Source organism: Oxyura jamaicensis, chromosome 5 (assembly GCF_011077185.1).
Source record: "Oxyura jamaicensis isolate SHBP4307 breed ruddy duck chromosome 5, BPBGC_Ojam_1.0, whole genome shotgun sequence".
In the NCBI taxonomy this organism is placed as follows: Eukaryota; Metazoa; Chordata; class Aves; order Anseriformes; family Anatidae; genus Oxyura; species Oxyura jamaicensis.
The window spans coordinates 17,366,260-17,380,653 of record NC_048897.1 but is presented as its reverse complement, the minus strand read 5'-3'; the positions used below and the strand labels follow the sequence as shown (position 1 = coordinate 17,380,653).

General features: G+C 36.9%; 1 protein-coding gene across 7 annotated transcripts in view; it reads right to left on the bottom strand.

Moving 5' to 3' along the window:
* The window catches only part of GPHN (gephyrin), a 295,654-nt gene that overhangs the window by 19,678 nt on the left and 261,582 nt on the right, over positions 1-14,394 (bottom strand). For all 7 annotated transcript variants that reach the window (XM_035326893.1, XM_035326899.1, XM_035326900.1 and 4 more), the window contains 4 exons: positions 13,380-13,499; positions 8,685-8,743; positions 8,310-8,463; positions 6,358-6,479 (listed from right to left, as the gene is read on the bottom strand). In XM_035326893.1, the coding sequence (XP_035182784.1) occupies positions 6,358-6,479; positions 8,310-8,463; positions 8,685-8,743; positions 13,380-13,499 (455 nt within the window). The remainder of the gene's footprint in view (positions 1-6,357; positions 6,480-8,309; positions 8,464-8,684; positions 8,744-13,379; positions 13,500-14,394) is intronic.

The window sequence follows — 14,394 nt, the reverse complement described above, 5'->3', positions numbered from 1 at the left end:
CAGATCCTTTCTGAGTTAGGAATGTGAGAAGACTGGGCCAATATGATGGTACAATGTTACACTGTTATAGATACACACCAACATTACTAATATGAAATCTAAAATCCTTTTTTATCACCTTGTAAATCCACACTTGGTTTCTCCTCAGAGGTCATCACAGAAAGGGTCAGTCAGATCCTATGCTTGCTAATGCTGTTTGGCAGTCATGGGAAAATATTAAAACTATTCAGGTCACAAGTTTACATGTCAGTCTGTTTCTGACAGATTTCCTAAGATTGCCTTTTTCTGAAATAGCCGCATTTCCTCATTTGTTCTTCAGAGAACAAAGTTGGTCTCTGAGTCTTGATACAGGGTCTCTGTGTCTCAGGAAGTGACATACAAAAGACTTTCATATTTCATAGGCTTCTGCTGTAATCATCATTATGGTCAGCAGTTTCAAACACTGAGAATTTTTTCTGGAAAGCTGCTAAACTATGTAATACTCAGGCTCTCACAATGATCTTCTACAAGAAGGCCAACTGAAACTATAGATGTGCCCAAATGACATTATGAATTAATATATATATATATATATATTTCTCCAACAAATACATTTACAGATTCTCTCCATTTATAAATGTAGGAGAATTTTCATAGCATTTTGACTTCCTTATTTATTTGCTGTTCAGTGTCCTGCTCTACTTCTGGGTGGTGACTCTAGAAATGCCAGTTCAGAGAGAAGTCCATGACTGTTGAGAACAAATATGAGAATGACACAGTTGTGCATTAGCCTCACACCAGAAATGTTACCCTGTTAGATGTCACACTATGTAGCTTCCTACCAGTACAGAAGATCCCCTGGGACTTATACTGCCTGTTTTCTGAAGTTCTTTTTTTCACCTCTGCTTTGGTTGAGATGTTTCTTTGTGCTTCCAGATTCAAGTATGTGCATTAGAAGAGATGACTTGTCACATACTACAATGTATCTTATCTGAGTTTGCCCTAATGATTATTGAGATTTGTGACAGACATTAAACATTTATGCTTGAAAAAGAGAGTATCCTTTTGGAAGGGCATGATGAAAGAGAAGACCTCCCTATATGAACTACCTTCAAACCACTACCCAGTGTCCCTAGACTCATTAGGCTATGACCACCCTTTGTAACACCATTGTTGTTTGAGCAGATCTAGAACTGGAGCCAATTTCACAAAAACTAATATTGTAATACTTGACTTCCTGCCTTTCCTATAACAGCTTTTCTTGCAGTTATTTGTTAAATGGTATTAGTAATTATATTTCATTAGTAATTACAATTCTGCTCAACGTTTATTTGATTGTAGCCAAGTTGGGCATTAAATTGGTACAGGGAAGAGGCTAGGATTCTGTCTGAATTCTGCCTATAGCTCTTATTCTAACTCATATAATGATTGATATATGTCAAGCTGATACTGCATGCAGAATTTTCTGCCTCTACTCCAGATCTTCCATCTGGATTATAATACTGGTAATTACATGCAATCCACACATCTACAAAAGATTTAAACCTCTTTTTGGACGGCAAATATTAAATTCAAGCAGGCTAAATCCTTGAATGAATCAGGTCTTAGTATCCCTTTGAAAATATGGAGACATTTTCAAAACCTCTATTCTAGGGATATCATACAGTAATGTCACAACAGCAAGGTTGATTTTTAATGGGTTTACATGTCAATTAGGAGATTTATGTTAACGGATATGTCATAAAAAACAGAGGCATATAAATGAGAAAGCAATCACTTCTAACTAGAAGAGCTCTCATATGCTTATTTATCACACAACATACAAGAAAGTTAAAAAGCTGCTGATTTTGTAACTATTCTGATCAATTTTCAAAGCAACTGAGCAGATAATGTGAATTTCCTAAATTTCTCTCCTGAAGGAAGAAGAAATTCTTTCTGTCTCCATTGTGCAATCAGAGGCTCATAAATGAAAATGCAGCTGGAAGCAGCTAATGTTATTAATTTGTCTCTGAGAAAAAATGATAAGCAAATTAGAAAACAGGGAAAAGAATGCAGAGAAGAGGAAAATGCACTCAAAGGTTAAAGCAGATGAGGAAACTGAATTAATTACATACGTGATCAACATTTTTCATCAAGTTTAATAGAAGAGTCTCCTATAAAAGGAAAACTGTCAAAATGGAAGATGACTTTCTAAACAGAAGGCTCACTCTATAGCAGATTTTGCTAGGGCTAAACGTTACAGCTTTAAATAACCATTGGATACAAAGAACATCACAAATGAAATCAACAGACACAAAAATATCCTGATAATTAGGTTAATTGAGTTCTATAACTCAGAACAGAGATGTAACTTCTATTTTGATCAATGCCTTCCAAAGAAGCATCTAATTTCACAGACTATAAGCAAAGGAAATGAAATTTAGAAGCCTTTTTTACTTGGCCTTGCTACATGAAAAAACTGACAAAAGTATATTGGAGTGCCAGTTTTAACTGGTCAGCTGTCTTTGTAATTTTTTAGCAAGTGACTCTGTGATTCAGACAAAGATGACATGAAGGACAACATCAGAAGTGTTCTTCCCTTCCTGGCTTTGCATGTATTTCTGTAGTATTGGAGTAGTTCTGGAGGAATATCCTTCATTTCTACCTCAGAGATGTGTGCTTTTCGGACTGCTTGGTTTTTATATGCTAAGAACACAGAGAAAATCTTGTCTTTTAGCTAGCCATAGCTTCAGCTCTATAACATTTTCCAGGTCTGTTCTTTTCTTCTATTGCTTGCTCCTAGGATTTTTAACTACAGATTCTCTCTATATGTTTTGGATTTGCTTTTTAAAATTTTGAATATCAAGTCCTATACACAGTTTCTGAGAATGGAAACAACAACAATCTCAGAAATTATTAAAATGGTATAAAATAAGTAAAATACTAGTTTCTATTGAGAATACAAATATAGAAATAAAACTTGAGTGGCTATTTAAAACATAACAACATAAAATTCATATGCAAAGACATTTTTAAAGTGTACCTAACTACTATGCAGCCACCCACAGAGCTTCCATGCTCCACCATCCTTTCACATTCTCTGCTGGAACATGTCCTTGTATAGCACAGTCCCGGGCTTCGAAGCACCTGTCACTGTGTTCACACCTCAGCTGGACACGCTATTTTCTTACATAAATACCTCTGAATGACTCATATACTGACATGAGTTACAGGAACTTCTAACCTTGTCTTCACAAATATTACCCTAAAACAATTTTCATTCTTGTGTATTAACTCCTTATGTATGACTGAAAGTATTTCCAAGCTCGTTAGAAAACTTGACCTGTTATAACAATAGTAATCAACTGTGCTCCCTATTAACTGTTCTCTCAAACTCCAGTCAATGGAACTCTAGTGGCAGAAGTGCCACTCCCAGTAAAATGTAAAAATTTACTCAATGTAAAATGTATAAGCAAAAAGAAGAAGAAGAAAAAAAAAAATATGTAAGCCCAAAATGTGAAATACAGGAAAGGGAGAATTATGTCACACTGAGGTCTTTGAAGAAACAATTACAAATTTTTGATTTTCCCTTCTGAAAAGTATTGTTTGCTAGTATTTTCACTGCAGCTGTTCTATACGTATTGCAGAGATATAGAGTCTTCCTCTTTTTCATTGTGAATATATATACATATGTACATAGGTACAAAATTAACTGCACATATATATGAACACACACAAATTATCTATGGTTTAACTCCAGTAAACCATTTAACAGACACTAAATGCTCATTCGTCTTTTCTACAAGCATGCCAACCAAAACATCAAAATTGTACCTTTCATAAGATCACTGGTAAAAATCTTGCATTTTTTCAAATGCCAAGGTACTCCATCAAAGCAGTCATGTTAGTCAGAAAGGTATATACTGAAATATCCACGGGGACAACATTATCCCAGTAACTTTACTACATAATGAGATAATACTGATTATCAAACTAATTTACACAATCAGATTTTTCCTTTGACTGAAACAGAACTTCAGATGCATTTTGTTATAAATATATGAATTGGGCATGTAAGTGTGAAAAAAAAAGACTGAAGATAAGATGCTGGTATCAGGTGGTGGAGATTTTTGTCTAAGTCAACAGTATCAAATTATTCTTTCAAAACTACTGTGAAGTACAAAATCACACTAGAATTGGAGGCTCACTACTTCTGTTCTATAAACTAAAATAACTACCTCTGCAGATATGACTCCCCAAGCATGAAAGTGAAAGCTTGAAAAGAATCTCTTGCTACCTTTACCAAGGCAATACTATCTTGAGACAGAGAGAACGTTTTAATAGGGAGAATTCAAAAGTTATCAAGCTAAAAACTGAAAGCAAAGCTGCAGACACTTGTTTACCTTTGACTGATCTGTATGTTTGCTGTCTGCTTTTCAGCTAGCATCCAACAAGTAAAAAAGGGTTGCAAAACATACTTATGCCAGAAAAGTAAAAAATTTACTTCGGTCTTAAATCTCACTAAAATTATTTGTATTTATTACTGAGAGCTTTCAAGGTTAATCATCTTCACAGACACTCTATGCCCATGGGTCTCCATGGTTTCAGGAGCTAGGAGGTTATTGAAAAACTTGATGGCGCTAACTTCACAGCAAATTTGAGACTATACGTATTTGGTTAGGGCAAGGCTACAAAGACTATAAAGAACAAGCAAACTTTATACTCTGTCAGAGGGGCTACAACAAAGATGTCCAGAGATACCATCTTTTCCATTGAATTAATCCATTGTTAATGTAGCTTCTTCTTAGTGCTTTGATGACAGTAACAGTACTATTTGTTCAGACAAGTGGAAAAAAATTCCAACTCCAATATTTTGTTGGGAAAAAAGCCTGCTGGCCCTACTTTTATATAGCGGTGATTCACAGGTGTGGACTATGACTAAGAGATTTTTTTTTTATTTTTTTTTGTGTGTGTGTGTGTGTGTCTGTCTCCTTTTTTTCTCAGATACGTGGATCTAGAACCTGATCTCTGATTATATCTGTTTTATTTGGGAACTCTGCTACCTGTGCTTTAAGGTTTTTAAAAGTTGTTATAATATACAAGATACTCTAGAGATCCAGAACATTTGGGTACCATTCCTGGAAAGAATAATTGCATAAGTTTAGACTCTGTATGAAATCTCCACCTGAAACTGAAAGCATTCACAGGTAGGAGGTTTTTGATATTTATTACTATTTGGAACAGCAGTTGAGTTCTGCCAGTCAGAGAAGCAAGAGGGGTGCCTGGGTGCAGAGAGAGAGTATCCAGAAGGATTTGTTTCCTTTAAGGTCACAAGAACCACTGTGGTTCCTGTGTGTCAAGTTCCACGTACAAAGGCTTCAAATACAACTGCGTTTCCTGGAGCTATCACTCAGGTTGGTTCAGATATCATCAAACCACACACTGGTCAGCCCATTCATATATTTTCTCTCAAACTATGTTTTGTATTGGATCTTATTCTAAGGAAGGCTGGTTCTGAATGAGCTGTTCCCTAGCAGTAACGCTGTTTGGGAATTCTGTTATCAGTCAACCTGTGAACCTGAACAACTCCCAACTCTGTCAGTTGGTTTGATACGCAAAATGAGAAACAAGAAAGTCAGTTCAAAGCCTTTGGGGCTCAATAAATTGAGGAAGTATGTTTTAAGAAACGCAAGCCATGGATAACAGGCATTGCACAGTCTTGCAAAGGACAAAAGACTGAACATTTCAATCACTTATTCTAGAGATCTCAACAGGAGCTGTGAGTTTAGTACCAGTGGGAAACAAGGCGCCATCACTGTCAGATGAACAGAAAGACTGATCACAGGGTGTCACTCTATTGCAATCAAAATAGAGAGACCAGTAAAGGAAAAAAAAAAAGATTCTTCTAAATACTTTGACATATTCCTGGAAATGTTCAGTAATATTCACCAGTGGGGCCTTCACCAATTGACAGTAATTGAGAATCTGAAAAATTTATACTCTAAATTAATTTTGGCCTGGAAAATTAGCCTTGAAAGAAACTTTCCTTCTCCCTTTATTGGGTCAGAAAAAAAGTATAGTTCCTGTAGAATTGTCTTCACAGAGGCAGGCTTTTACATGTATTAAATACAGTGCTTGTATAGCAGCAATAAATTCAATTTGCAGCAGTAATAGATACTTCAACAAATAGAAGGCAAAACAAGATAAGCCACATTCAATAAAAAAATTATCAAATGATTCCTCTTAAAGGTTAAAATGTCTTCTCCAAGATGTGCACTGACACAACTCAGTGACACTTGCAACGAGTGACAGTTGTTGTGGTATTTCTTTTCTCCACAGATGCCATAAAGTGAACTGCATGAATATGAAGTGACATCTCTATTAACACATGGTACTTACTTATCTCCCACAATTCCCAAGTTGATTGTTGGATAGCCATGTTCTTGGATTGTAGCTAGGAGAGTTGAACGGTTACTGTCTCGAATCTTTCCTGGCAAGAGGTCATCTTCAGGATTCAGTAGCTATAAAACCAGGAATACTATTAGTCAGTCTCCTTGGAATACTGTTTCTTTACACAAATGAGAATTTTATTCTTCAGATTGGACAGGACATTGTCAGTCAGACACCTATTGTAAAATATGTGTTTAAAGTGATTTAGTGAATTTAAATTAGTGGCCTTATGAAGCCCAGCCCTCCATGCAGCTTAGTTTGTTTCTATTGGTTCATTTCTGCAAAACCTTCTTTCTCCTTATGGGTACTAGTACTAGTACTAGTACTAAGTTTCTAATCTCGAACAGTATAAACCAAAACGCAGACTGTCCAAGTTATTCATTCTACTTAAGTGGTTTTTACAGGAACATCATTGATGTTGCTAACCAGATTCAGAGGTATTAAAATAAATTTTGAAGTTGATTGTCTAGTTGCCAATGAAAGTGTAGTTTAACTACAGCAATATCCATTGGATAAATAGACAGAAGCTAGAGATTTGTTTTTACATCAATTACTCTTTTGAATGAAAAGCTTTCTCTCAAGACAGTACCATGGTAATTACCTTACACGTGCCTTATATTTTGGAAATTCAACTACAAAACATCCATATATAAACACATATTTTACATATATTATGAATTCTTTCATAGGACATAGATAGACAACACAATATTGACAGGAGGTAAACAATAAGAATGTATCAGCAATAATGGTAGTGTAGTCTTAAGGTAGTAATGCAGAAAATAACCAAAAGTGGAACATGGTTATGTTTTGATGCTTTGACTAGCATCTCTATTTCTGTTAAGATATCCAGATAACATTTAAGAAATATTTTTATATATAATCATTTAAACTATCTTCCTGATTCTTGGGTCACACATTATTTCCTCTTACTTCATGGCAGATTTCACTCAGGGTGCTTCCCATCCTTTTTACAACAACATTAAAGGAATGTCTGAATAAGTATTTTTCTGGAACACTTCTGAAGGTAACCAATGTAAGTTGATCCAACTGGGGATGACAAAAAACCCTTTTTCCCTAATACTGTTGGGAACAATAGTATCAGCCCATATTTTCTAATACATGGTACTGGGCCTGGCTTGAGATTAAGTTAACTTTCTTCATAGCAGCATGCACAGTGCTGTCTTTTGGATTTGTGACATCTGAGATTTCTCTTGCCTGTCCTGCCACACGGAGGGGAATGAGTGAGTGGCTGTGTGGGTGTTTAGTTGCTGATTCAGGTCAACCTACAACATATTTAGAATCAGTAAAATTAGTTAATCTTGAACCTGCTTTTTCTTATGTAGTTAAGTTGGGACAATTAGCATGCTGGTTTGGAGTTCCACCAACAGGAGATTGTCTGGATTTCAACATGGGCTACTAATAAAACAATATTAAGATAGAATACTGCAGAAGGGCATTTGCCAGTACTGTTCAGTTTTCAGACAGAAGTTATCTGCCATTTGCACAACAGTTACAGAGGAGTGCTGCTCAAAAGAAATTACTCTTGCAGTCATGACTGGCAATATATATATATATATTGCAACCCTGAGTACCCTACAGATCCTCCCTTGCTGGCAGGAGAAAAGCAGATGACACAAGGCTGGATGCATTACCAAAATTTTGGCAAATCCAGTGTGTGAGACTTGTAACAGAGCAAGGATCTATGATCCTGTGGGGGAAGAAACACAACAGGCTTATTATGGGTTGATCACTCACAAGAATACCTCATGTTAGCATGAGTTACAATAGCTCAAAAAACCAGTCTACTTGGAAATAGGGTAGAAGTCACTTTCCAGAAGATAGAAGTAATGCAAAAGATAGAGTAATTCAGACCTTGAGTCTGAAGTTATTTTGCTTACCTCATTCCCTGTTGACATGACTGCAACCACTGGAAACTTGTTAACTTCTACTTCGGTTACTCCAACAGTTGCTAAGAGACCAATCTCAGATGGACCCATGTGAGTTCCTTTAGCCAGCACACATTCACCTCTTTTAATGTCATGTCCTATAGGTCTGAAAATTGTAGCACAGAAAAAATGAAAGAAAAACAGAATGAGATTGAAAGTATCTTTCCTTGATTGATCTGGCTCAAGGTGAGGAGAGTTCAGGGATGTTCATTAGTCAGATTGTCAAAATGTCAGCAATGCTTAAGACTAAACAATGACTGCAAAAATTACCAGACCTTCTGTTCCTTACAGATATTTTACTGTTTATGAAATGGGCTGTTTACAGACCTGATATCTTGTCCTGGTCGAGCTTGCACCAGGATTCGAACCTCTAGTTCTTCAGTGCCCTTTAAAAACAGAGAGATCATGTGAAGTCAGCTATTCAGACAAGATTAAACACTTCTTAATGTCTCAGATTTCTACACAGCTCACCGTACTCATTGCACTGAGAACTTATGATTTAAGCATTATAATTTCCCTGATTTGTGCAACAAGACTTTGCCACGATGTGTGCTAAGGAAATTTATAAGACTTCCATCTCTGATGAGCTTACCAGGGAAGGACCAACACTGAATGCATAATTTTACTTTCCTTTTCTTTTATGATCCCTGTGTTTATGTATCTTTCTGGTGTGATGCCCTGTTCATTTTTTGATCTTGTATACCAAGTGGCTTCTTTCTCCTCCTCTCAAGCCAAGCTTATTTCAAAGATGGCATTTCAAAAAGAGCATTAGTCAGGCAAAATGCCACTACATCCACAGAAAGGTAGGAAGAAGATAAAAGCTTAACTAGTTCAAGCTCTTCAAGTAGATCCTTATAGAGGAAACTCCTATCCGAGAGCTTTGTACTTACCAGAAAAATGCTTATTCATCATGTTTATTTACTGTCAACAAGAGAAAGTGGCCTGAAAAGTCTTATGCCTACTTTAATATGTGTTTACTTCTTCAGGGTTGCAGTGATTTGGTGATTTGTTCAATGCCAATAGGTGGTATATGGCCTACACTGTTAATATTTAATTTATAAACCTGCAAATGGTTGAATTATAAATACACTCAGCTATAGTGCCAGCCTGTCAGAAGCACTAAATCTACAAGTACTTAAACTGGCACAGAGTTTGTTTTTACACTGTGATGCAGTATTTCATACTTAAAAGTACCTCAAAGTTATAAATCAGACACTAATATTACAATAGAAACAAGGCGAGCCCTTACCATTGACAATACTATTTTTGCAGGAAAAACAGTATTGTGTAGGACATAGGGATTTGCTCTCTCTTTTCTTAAAGGCAATAGGGACTGAACTTTCTGAGTTCAAACCAAGTGCCTCAAAGCTTTAAAAGAAAGGCCCCAACATTAAGGATAACACATGCTGTTACAAACTATGATTCTGTTTGCATTCTGTGAAAATGGATAAATTTAAACACCTGAAAAACAAGAAATGAAGAACAAAAACAACATCAACCCTGAAAATGTCTAATTTCTTACTTTATCACAGTATTTTCAAGACATGCTGTCAACACAAATTCTGTTTGTTTAATACCTGCTCCTCCAGCATAAGATAAGGGACTGTTTTTGGCAGCTAGTGTCCAAAATGGCTGTGCTAGAGCCCAAGATGTCCTTATCTCCCTTATCCCCATCTGAAGCTGTAAAAGACAATTTAGGCTTGTGATGAAAATCTGGAACATAAGTTAGTCTAATAGCTATTTTATTGTTTATGACACTCTGGGGATGGTTGGCCAGTTATGAAAATTTTAGTTTTCCATATCCTTAATAATATTTAAAGATAGCTAGGCTGTTTCTGGGGAATCAAAAGGAGTGCCAATGATACATCTGAGTAATAAAAAAGGTCCTACTTAGGGCTCCTGGATTAGGGAAAACAATTTAAAAAAGGCTTTTGAGGAATTTAATAACCCCAGGTTTGGAAAGCACTGTGGAAAGTGTGACTGTGGGCAACAGGGTGATGTGCAGAGACTTTTATTTGTGGAACTGAGGGATGTCCCAGAATGCTTTAGAAATACAAGATAGTTCAGAGTTGCTAGAAGTAGGGCTTACACAAAGATATGACATTATGTTAAGAACAACTTCCCTTTGCTGTGGATCAGGCAGTATTCCTCTTACTGTATATTAATATATTTTGAACTATGTCTGAGTGTTTTACTCTGATGCTTGTTAGCAGCCAGCATCCGTACTGATATACCAATGCTTGGTCTTACTGTAGGATCTCTTGTTTAATTGATCACTTTGGCCTCCTTTTTCCCACAAGGTGACATAAAAACTCAAAAAAAAAAAAGAAGTGTAGAAGTGCTCTTGCAAGGATAGATTTCTCAATGGCTGTGCATTTGGCTATCTGATGCAAAATTTTCTTCCTGATGAACAGATGTTATTCCTTTCAGGCCTGTGACTTCTATGGTCATTTGGAGAATCCTTGCTATGAAGTTTAAATATTGCTATCACAACTAGAGGTCATGGAACTCCTTTTAAAAGTACTCTCTATCTTTTCGGAAGAACATATTTCAGATGAGAGATTTCATTTCAGTTAAATCCCAGCCCTGAAGGAGTTCTGAAAGAAAAACATTCTTGAAATATGTAGCCAACTAGGCACAAAAAAGATGAAAATAACATGTCAACTAAACTATACTATTTCTGTATATGATGATCAGAGTTGCGTATTCAAGAAAAAGCAGAAACTGAAGTGTTCTACCTCACACTCATAGGCAGGAAAAGGATACTGAAGGTGGCTGACCATTTGCTATGAAATTTAGAGTTTAAGCAGATAGCCAAAGAATCTGTTCCTACATATAGAGGAGAACATGTACATGAACAGTGGAATCCAGGATGGCTGTCATCCAAGGAAGAAGTAGGAAATAACATGTTATCATGTTATCATGTATGCTACTCTGCAATGTTATAGTCTTGTCATGATGAGGTGGGCAACGGCCACAGAAAACCTGTTCAGTAAGGGTAATGGAACGATTAACAAGCAGTAAAGCCAACATTATATTTACTGGAAGATACAATTTACAAATACACACAACTGTAACCTCAAAGCAGGACTGACTCAAGGAATTCCATGTCAGGAAGAAAGCCAGCCTCGACACCTTGCTGACTTCATCAGATGTAAAAATCTATGCATTTACAGTAGTAAGGAATGAGACAAAATCATGAGAATATTTTTCAGTTTTTGCTGTCTTAATTAGCTTTAAAAACTAGAATTCATGCACTTACACTCCAGCTATGATTGCAATGCTAGCATGTAGCTATGCTGACGTGGAGCAGCTTGTCAGTACAGCAGCAGAGCAAAGGCTGATACGAGCAGAGAACCATTGCACACACTTCTTTCCAAAACTGAGCTGGGAAGCTGTGACAAGAAGAGATATCTTCTTGCTGTAAAAACTGTCAGATCATGGCAAACATGACAATAGTGTCCTGAAATCAGCTGGCTACGACAAGGTAATGATTCAAAAGGAATTCTCTGAACAGAAGGGAAGAGAAAGTAATATTTAGGAAGTCTAAGACAGACTGCTTGGGATACAGTTATCTATAGACATATCCCAGACTTCTTCAAAAACACATTTTGCTTTGTTAAGACAACTGCGTGTACCCAATTAGTACTACAGTACTCATATTTTTTTTCTGTGGTATTCTGCAGCATCTGAAAGGTAGAGTGCTAATATAATTTACAGGTATGCTGAAAAATGAGACAGAACAGAGTTTAGACTGTTCTGGATGAATATGCACCTTAGCAATTTCCTGGTTTTCAGGGGTCTTACATTCAGTAATTTTCGCATTTTAAAGCACAGAGCTCCATTGAACAAACTTACAACGGTGAAGCACTTACTCCCCTTGTTACATAATACAAACCCTCATTCCAGACTTATGCATTTATGGAAAGGTATGTGCTGAAGACATATTCTCCAAAATACACCAAATTCACCAAGTGCAGAGCCAGATTTAGGAAAAGAAAAAAACATTTGTTACTATTTAGTCATTTAAATGCTATGACAACAGGTTGTTTAGAAATTCTGTTGTTTTGAAAGTGCCCTGGCATTGCTGAATAGGTGTACTGTACTTCCCAGGTACATCAGTTTGGAATGTCCTGTTCTACAACCACAATCATAAAGAAGTTTTTGAATATTACTTCTCCTTAGGGACAGTGGACAGGCTGGAACAAAGCCTGAAAACGGATGGATTGGGTTTAGAAGTGACTGAGTCAGCTGAACATACATTATTCACAAAAAGTAAAAGTAATAGCAAAATTATGTTCTTTAGAAGGCTTTATTTTAGGAACCTTTTGCTGAAATGATACCAGCTCTGATAATAAAAAAACATCTTCATAGCATAGTTCAAAATAATCCAAATCATTCTGTGGATTTTGCAGCCCTTAAAATAGTTCACTTGCCTGCAGAAAGTCATGCTCAACTTTAACTACATCAGTGGTAATACTGCACTGTCATATTTCAACCTGTTATTCTGGGATGTATTAAGAAAAAAAAATCCCTTCCTACTTGGTGACTTTAGAAGAACTTTTGAAGTCGTAACCTTGCTGAATTTTGGGATCATCCTGAAGTATAAAGTGGATTGTTCTGCTGCTAAACGTGAACTCAGTAGAAAAGAAGCAAATAGAAAAAAGTCGGATTGCCACTACTCTGTATTTAAAAATGTGAATATACTAGGCACTCAAATTGGACTGCCATCATGGATCTCTGGGAGGCCTTTGCTTTTCACTCTATCATTCTCCCAAAAACTTTTGTGCTGGCATACAATAACCACGATGAAAAATCAAGGTCAGGACAGTCAGGTCTGCAGTACTGTTATTACGGTCTGGAAAAGCAGAATTGCTATTAGGAACCAATGTGAAACTCCTCAAACTTCTGCGATTAATGGAAGAGCTCTTCTACAGGACTATCTTTCATATTTATAGGATTGCTTCATAAGCCACATGCTGCTGCATACAAAAGCAAAATGAGTTTTAACTTGTGACTCACATCATCTGATTCCCTGATGAGTTCTGTATCTTCCACCTGCACCACTGCGTCAGCACCACATGGGATTGGAGCACCAGTTGTAACTCGCATTACCTGACCAGGCATCACAGTTTGAGTTGGCTGAAAAAGAAACAAAAAGATTTACTTTTGAAAAGAGAAATCTCAAGCCACTTGAACATTATGGAAGTAATCTGAAGGAATAAAATTCTTCTACATGTCAAGAATCTTGATGTACTACTGCTTGTGATACTGACAGCTATAGACTCCAACATATTTGAATATCATTAGGTAACTGCTTCCCATCTGACTTTTAGGTCACATATTAAGTGGCTTCACTTTTTCCCCTTGGATTCTCATAACAAGGATAACTTTCAGAAGGTGAAATATACAGATATTTTGGTTGCTTGAGAAAAGTAACTGGCTAAGAATTGTAACACTTAGATGAAGACCTTTAGAAACTCGAATGACCAAAAAATTACGACATCTTTGTTCATAAATATATTTGTACAATAATCTGGTCCTCAAGGTTTAAATTTCTTTGTTTTGTTTTGGTTGGATTTTTGTTACGTGTTGTGGTACACATTGATACCATCCCTCACAGCACCCTTCTGGACAAACTGTACAACTGTGAGGTGAACAGGCACACACCACATGATGAACAGGCTGAATGGCAGATCTCAAAGGGTCATAGAGAATAAGGCTACCTCAGCCTGGCGGCCGGTCACCAGCAGTGTGTCCCAGAGTGCTGCACCTGGGTCGGGGTAATGCTGGACACAAGCACACCCCGGGAGATGCGGATGGAGAGCAGTCTAGTAGAAAGGGGCCTGGGGGTGCTGGTGGCAGCAGGCTCAACGTAAGCCAGCAGTGTGCCCTGGCAGTCCACGGGGCAAATACACATGCAGCATAGCCAGCCGGTTAGAAGGGGCGATTCTCCCACTAAATTATTGCACCTGGAATACTGGGTGAAGTTCTGGGCTCCACAATGTGAAAGGGATGTTAAAGTACTTGAATGTGT